This window comes from Mustela erminea, chromosome 18 (genome assembly GCF_009829155.1).
Source record: "Mustela erminea isolate mMusErm1 chromosome 18, mMusErm1.Pri, whole genome shotgun sequence".
NCBI classification, from domain to species: Eukaryota; Metazoa; Chordata; class Mammalia; order Carnivora; family Mustelidae; genus Mustela; species Mustela erminea.
The window spans coordinates 12,856,857-12,864,333 of record NC_045631.1 but is presented as its reverse complement, the minus strand read 5'-3'; the positions used below and the strand labels follow the sequence as shown (position 1 = coordinate 12,864,333).

Here is a 7,477-nt window from a genome sequence, read left to right as displayed (position 1 = left end):
ATCTGGTTAGAATCCAGGGGCTGCAAACTTCCAAAACAATCGTTGTATCTTTATTGACTTTTTTTTTTTTTCTGAATGCAATGACTGTTTTTTACTCTTAAGGAAAATAAACATCTTTTAGAAACAGCTCGATACACACAATCTTCAGTGTGAAGCAATATACTAATAAGAACACTAGTCGTCTTAACATTTACAGTCTTCATATATATTATATATATGTATATGTATACATATATATACACTATATAACGAGGCCAGATATAATACACACGTTTACCATTTTACAGTCATATGTACAGGAAGTTGCTAGGGCGGCCCCGTCTGGGGGCTGCGTCAGGCCTATCGAAGCGTGGACAGAGCTGAGGACACGGACAGACAGGCGGACGGACTGGCAGGGACTGGCTTGGGCCGGTGGTGGCTGCGTGGGGAAGGCGGGCATCTCCAGAGCCCCCTTCCCGGCAAGGGCCCCGTGCTGAGAGACGCACGACGCACGGCGGCGGCGACACACGGGAGAAGCGAGCATGTTCCCAACATATATACATTCTATGTAACATATATATAGAGGGGTACACAGGTTTGTACACGAATCTAGCGCTGTCTCTGCTCCCGTGCCGGGTGGGCGCTGCTGTTCCTGGAGACGGGTGACCACCCGTGCAGAGGGACGGTCACACATCCACCTGAGGTGCGCTGTGGTCACCACTCCTTCCTTTGCGTTCCCAGGTGGCGCTCCAAGGGTGGGGCGGAGAACTGGAAAGGGGACGACAGAAGCCAAAGGGGGGGGCAGCCCCACCCACACCCGGGGAGCCCGCATCCCCTGAGCATGGGTCCCGGACTCCCCAAGGCTCTGCCCAAACCGCACGAGGCCAGGTGTGGGTGGGAAGGACACAATTCGAAAGGTTCCTTTCAAAGCCTCCGGCCTAGTCCTCTCCAGCAAGGCTTCGGCTCCCTCCCCACCCACCCTTCACCGCCTTGTAGCCTGGAGCCGCCCTCAGCCACTTCCAGGGACCTCTGGACCCCCCACCCCCACCCCTCAGGGCGCCCAAATGCAAGCCACGCCGGCTGCGGTAGCGGCAGCACCCACGTGGAATGTGTGCCACGTCCTCTTAGAACTACCCGGGGAGAAGCGTGTCCCCAAGCTAAAGGCGTCCCAGCCGGAGGCTGGGTGCCCCAAGGAGTCTGGCAGCTCCGCGGGCTCCCTTTCTCCGAGCCTGGCCCCGGGGGTGTGGGCGGGAACGCCCAGTGTCGTCCTGTTCCGGGAGCAGGCGGCCCGGGAACGTGTTTTCTTCCCAACCCCGGACCGCAAGTTTCAGCCCTAGGCGGCCAGATCCAAGACCCGGAATCCGGATCAAGGATCGGCTCTGGCCCCGCGCTGGGAGCAGCTCAAAGGCCCGGGGGCTGCGCAGGAGGCTCCTCTCCTTCGGCGGCGGGCGGGCAGGCGGGCTTCCGCGGCTTCTCCGGCCGTTGGGGTGTATTACAGCGGCAGCCTCTGCAAGACGAGAGACGCCCGAGCGCCCGTTATTGCCGGTGGTGGACGCGTGCTAGGGGCTAATAAACCCCAGCCCCGCCCCTCCCGGCGTGGCCCGGGCCCAGCGAGAGGCTCCGTCCTTTCCCGCCCTGTCCGCACCGCGTGTGCTGCGCGGAGTCTCCTAGGCTGGAGGTACCCCGCCTCACATTAGACCTTAATTTTAGTCTAGCTTGGCACCGGCACCTCGCTCCGCGTCCATCGTCCTGTGCCCCTGCTTGTCCTTCCTGTCCCCCACCTGCGATGGCTCCCTCCCTCAGGACCGTCTCCTTACTGTAAGGCGGTCTTTATGACCACCGTGTGCCAACCTGCCCCTAAGGACGCAGATAAGCCATGGAGTGGACAGATGGGGGCTGGGTCCTGCTGAGAGTCGGGGGGCGGGGCTCCCCTCCAGCCTGGACCCCTTCCAAGAAAGACTCCTCGTGGTCACCTACCTTATGTTTGGGACACTTCAAAGAAAAGTTCTCTTCGATGAATATGCAACCTGGCACCAAAGAGAAGTGCGGATGGTTAGGACCGCTGCGGGTGTCGCGACGGGGCCCCCGGCGGGCAGCGCACCTAGTGCCCCCAAGCCTATGGGCTACAGGGCTTCTTTGCAAAAAGTAAAGCCGACCTGCTGGAATCCTACAGGGTCTAAACTCCATCCGGGTTGAACTGACCTTCATCTGCCCCCAGCCCCTCTGGCCCAATGTGTTCCTGTTCTCCCCTGGATAGAAGGGCCTTCTTGTCACTTGGGAGGGCTTCCCTGACTCCTAGATCTAGCAGACCCCCTGTGCCTGTCTCTCCCCTGCCCCTGCCTCACTTCGCTTGGCCACACTTGGCATTTCCTCCTAGTGGTCTATATACCAGTGACTTGCTCATGGTCTCTGCCCTACTGGAAGGCAAGCTCCATGCACCTGCTTTGCACTCTTCCCTGGATGCATGCCCAGCCCCGGAAGGCCTTGATACCGAGCGGGCTGATGGACTGGGTGGTGCAGTCACAGGTCTGGATTCAAGTATCAGCTACTTCTTCGAGCCTCGGTCTCCACATCTGTAAAATGGGCCTTTATGCCACCTACCGTGTCTCTATCCCAGGGACTGATGAGAGCCATGTATGCAAGCCACCTGCATGTGTGTGGCTCAGAGCAGGCACTCACGATATGGGTTTGTCCCTGTGGGGGCCTCGAAGGGGAGGCAGACCTGAGTCTGGGGGCAGGGGAAGACTGAGGTCTTGGATCTGGGTGAATTCCAGCAGGCACGTGGGTGCCCACAGCACTGGCCACCCTGGGGGAACAGAGAGGACGGCTGTGCATGGCCAGTTTCTGCTGCCCGCCGCAGCCCAGGCTTGCACAGGTATCTCAGGAAGTCCCCACTCTGGGGCCTGCTGCCACCTATGGAGGCCCCAGCTTCCCTACCCGCCCCCGCCACCAACCCTGAGTCCCTGTCCACCACCCACAGTCCCTCCCTCCCATGCCCCACAGGCCATTGTTCTGAATAAACCCCAAACCCATAAATAGCCGGAGGCCTGAGCCGACCAAGCAAGTCCTCTCCCTCCAGCACATTCCTCCTGCTCATGCTGTGGCTCTGTGCCGTGGCATCACAACAGCGACAGCGTGGTGGCTGGTAGGCAGGGCGGGGAGGCAAGGGCAGATCCGAGGGCCTTAGAGCAGGGTGGGGAAGGCTCCGGGCCTGCGGCTATCTTCCCTTTTTTTCCGACCAACAGCTGCCAGAAGCTGGGGAGCCTCAGACTGCAAAGTGCCGTGTGTCTCTGCACTTCTGGGCCAGCGGCTGGGGGCACGTCATCAGTTTTTCGTCTTCCCTCTGCTCAGACAAGCCAGACACGGCATGGGGACCGAACGCACACCTTCCAAAGAGCACAGAGCTCAAACCCCAGGCTGACTGCACACATGGTGTCCTCCCCGCCCCACATCCCACAGCAGGCCCTATAGTCAAGGGCTCGGGTCTCCACATGTGAAGGGCAGGAGGTCACCAGGGCCCAAACCAGCTTGCTCAGTCACCACCCCCAGCATCCACCTAGGACGTGCGGGGACCATAGGAAGGAGCCAGGTCATCGATTCCCCGTGCCTCTCCCAGTGTCTGCGCCTGGGGGACCTGGGGGCCTGGCTGCCAGAGGGGGCCTGCGGCCTGAGCATGGAGAGGCTCAGATAGGACCCATGGCACGCTGGCTTCTGCCAGCAATTCTGAGTCACTTAGCCCTGGGAGGTGCTCCTTAATGGGGTTCAGTGGATGGGGTCAGTGGGCCAGGGCGGCGGGGAAGGGCAGAGGGGGACAGTCCCGGTGCCCTGCGATCCGAGAGCCTGTCCCCTGGACAACCAGGGCTTGGGTAGGTGCCCGGTGCACCCGGAGGCCTGGGGCTCCCGCCTGCCACACGCTGGATGGCCTGCCCAGCCCCTGGCCTTGATTCCTCTGCCCTCGACCCCTCTTGCCCGCTGCTGGCTGCCAGGCTCACTTGTTCTCCCAGCTTCTCTGGCTGTCGCTCCTCTGACACCCAGGGCCCCACCCCCGCCCCCCCTGCCAGCCGTGAAGTGCTGACACCCACTCCCCGCACACTGCCCCCTCCTGCGCTCTGATGACCCCTTGGGCTGACGGCCAACGAGTTTCTGTCCACAGGGAAGCAGCCGCGTGTGGCAGACGACAGGTGGCCAAAAGATCTGCTCCAAGAGCCCTCCCTGGATCGCCAGCCTCCTCAGCAAGGTGGTTCTGCCGTTCTGCCCACGCAGAAGAGATTGCCAGTGTGGGAATCTGGGTGGCCTGGGGGGACCTGGTGGGGTCAACGGTGGGGGGGCTTGGCCGAGCCGCTGGGTGGGAGAGACTGCATGGAGCAGGGCGGAGCTGACCCGACACCCAACCAGAGCCCCCCCCCACCCCCGAACCAGTCGTGCGAGCAGCACACACACCCCCCCCCCCCCCCCGGCCTCTCACCTGCCTCCCAACATGGGGAAGTCTGAGGTCGGGCTCCACACCCCCCTCCCCCTCAGGCCTGCGCATTCAGTGCCAATGTGGGCTCTGCACCAGCAAGCCCCTTCTGATGGAGTCAGCTTCTCCTCCCGCAGCTTCCAGGCCCCCTTCCTGTGGCCATCCCTGGGGCTCTACAGACATCTCTGTTACATTGAGAATCTTCTGAAGACTTCATTCAAACCAGAAGTTGTATCACTCCAAGCCTGGTATGTAGGTCCGCCCACTACCAGCTGCTGAGCTCCTCCCCTGACCCTGTGGGGCCTGGCAACAATGCCTCCTCTGGGAAGTCCTCCTGCATTCCCTCCCAGCTCAGACAGGATCAATCTCTCTCACAGCACACACACTCTACCCTGTCTGGGCTCCAAAACTTTGGGCAAGCAAGGATCATGATTTCCCCGTCTGTCGCACTCCCTGGTGAGCCCCCAGGAGGCTGGACCGTACTTGGGGAGAGAGAGAGAGCACAGGATGTGGAGCCAGACAGGCAAAATCTGTCCGTGCTGCTCTGTGTGGCGGCGGGGGAGGCAGGCTATCTGTAAAGACGTAACTGGGGATAGAGCCAGGGCCAGACGCCGGGCCTGGCACAGAGAGGGTGCTGAATTAATCCCCATAGAAGGAGGGGTGCAGCTTGCAGTAGCTATTCCTGGGGTAAGGCCATGCGTCTGGTTAAGTGGCTGAGTCCACATTAAACTCGGGTTCATGGTGTGCAGAGTGGGGAGTGGAGCCGTGAGCAGCCCAGCCTCACGCCCCCCTGCAGCCAGCCTTCTCCCTGCGCAGTCCTAGCGCCCCAGCCCTGGCCAAGGACCTGTCACCACTCAGTCCTGCGTGAGCTCCTGTGGTGGCTCAGCTGGGGCTGCTGCTGGCCTGGGACCAAGTGGGCAGGCAAGGGGGGGGGCAGTGAGGGGGTCCCTTTGGCCCACGGCAGAGCCAGCAGGCCTTCAGGTAGGGAGGAGGGACCCCAGCTAGTGGGAGAGCCTGCTGGGGGCTGTGTCTGCGCTGCCATCCGTGAGGCAGGAACACTGATAACTTCCCCCCAGTTCTAGGCCAGAGGAGTCGGGGAGGGGAGATGGGGGAGGCAGCCAGAGTTGGGGGCAGTTTGGCCCCTAACAGGAGTAGGGCTGCATTTTCTGGGCAGTGTTCATTACTTCTTTCCCTGCCCCGAAGAGAAGAGATGACCCATCCCAGGCTCCGGGCAGCCGAGGGCAGAGGCGTCCTGAGCCCAGATCCCCTCGGTGAGAACGCTACTGCCTGGGAATGCAGACCAGAGCGGCCTCTGTGGCCGCCTAAAATCCGCCCTCGTGGGGACTGCCGTTCCACAGTGAGCCATCTCTTTCTTTGGACGAAGGGAGGACTGTCTGGGAGCCTGAGGTTCCATGCCTGCTCAGTGAGGTTTGGGGCTCCCGGACCCCTCCGGCCCATGCGGTCTGCCGTTCTGTGCGCCCGCTACTGGCCCCGGGGACAGGGGAGCGAGGTGAGAAGGGGACAAGGGGGAGCGGGTGCAGACGGGCCCTCCTGTCCCCTGGGGCTGTCTCTTACCCGCATCGCTGGCACACGGGTAATGGTAGGTATGGCTGCACCCTTTGTGACCGCACCCGATGGTGGCCCCGGCTTCTTGGCAGCTGGAACAGGTCTGGCGAAGAAAGAGGGAAGACGGGGTGAGTCTGCAGCTGAAGGCCTGGGTCCCCCACGGGTCCCCCACGGGCCCCACCTCCCTCCCTCCCCGAGAGGGTCCCTGGAGAACAGCTGGGAGGAGGATGCTGGTGGCCTGAGGGCTGATTCTGTGGCAGCCCCGGGCTAGGATGTGGGGACCCTCTTGGGGCAGGGAAATGTCGAACTTCTTGGATAAATGTTGAACCTCGTGGGTTCGCATCCCAGTTCTGCCATTCTGCTCTACGTGACCTCAGCTGGTCACCCGGACTCCCCAGGCTCCACCTGGGCAAGGGGGACGGGTCCTCCCCCTATGGGGCGGTCTTGAAGATCACACAGGAGACGCTATGTGCCCAGCAGACAAGAAGTCTTGATGCCAGTCACCGCTGTGGCTGTGGCCATGGGCTGGCGCCGTGGGGGTGGGGTTCGGTGTGCAGGGCACAGGGCGTGTCCTTACCCACTGGCTCCTCCCAGCAGCCCTCGACTGGGGAGAACTGTCATGAACCCCACTTTCTAGATGGTGAAACTGAGGCCTGCACTCCAGGCGAGCATGAAGGCAGTAAGTATCGTCTTCTACCCTTTCTAGCAGCCACGAGGGCACAGAGCCCAGGATGGAACCGTCCCGCCCTCTGAGGGGCCCCCCCGCCCTCCCTGCGTGCACGGAGGAGGGGACAAGGCAGAGTTGCTGTAGATGTCGTGCAGTGCCCCACACCTTGCCCAGCTGTCCTCAGAGGGATGTGGTTGGGACAGCTGGGCCACCCCAGGAAGGCCCTCTGAAGATCGAGAGCAGCCCTGGGGCCTGGAGAGGGACAGGCTGGGCCCCAAATCACCCAGAGTCTGGAACTAGGGCCCCCTATGTGAGTTGGGGAGTAGATACCACGGGCAAGCAGAGCAGTGGTAGGCCCAGGCCCCAGTGCTAAGCCACTGGGGTGGGTCATTCATGAGGGACCCTGGGGCCTGGAAGCAGCCACTCTCATAACTTATGATGTTGATATTATCTCAATTCTACCCAGGTTGCCAAGGAGAGCTCAGAGAGGCCGAGTAACCTCCCTGACAGCACACAACAGCCAAACAGCTAAGCTGGGCTTGGAGTGGGCAGTCGCCACCTGTACTGCTCGGGGCCAGGGGTGGGCTTCGTCCCAAGTCCATGACTAAGAGAGACCCCACACCCAGCATCTGGGAGAGGCCAGGAGTGAGAAAGTCTTCTCCCACCTTCCCTGGGGAAATGCCTGGGAGTGCTCTCTCTGGCATCAAGCTGGTAGCGGGCTGGGTATATTCTGGAACATCAGGTTTCCATGCACGCCTTTAGATGGGCAGTTGCCTTCGGGTCAAGGCTGAGAACTCCTGGGGCTC

At 61.6% G+C, this 7,477-nt stretch overlaps 1 protein-coding gene across 2 annotated transcripts in view; it reads right to left on the bottom strand.

The window, feature by feature from the left end:
• Positions 1 to 58: 58 nt before the first annotated feature.
• The window catches only part of RAI1 (retinoic acid induced 1), a 117,989-nt gene continuing 110,570 nt past the window's right edge, over positions 59 to 7,477 (bottom strand). For both annotated transcript variants that reach the window (XM_032321427.1, XM_032321428.1), the window contains 3 exons: positions 6,014 to 6,107; positions 1,957 to 2,006; positions 59 to 1,486 (listed from right to left, as the gene is read on the bottom strand). In XM_032321427.1, coding sequence (XP_032177318.1) covers positions 1,472 to 1,486; positions 1,957 to 2,006; positions 6,014 to 6,107 — 159 coding nt within the window. In that variant the 3' untranslated portion in view covers positions 59 to 1,471. The remainder of the gene's footprint in view (positions 1,487 to 1,956; positions 2,007 to 6,013; positions 6,108 to 7,477) is intronic.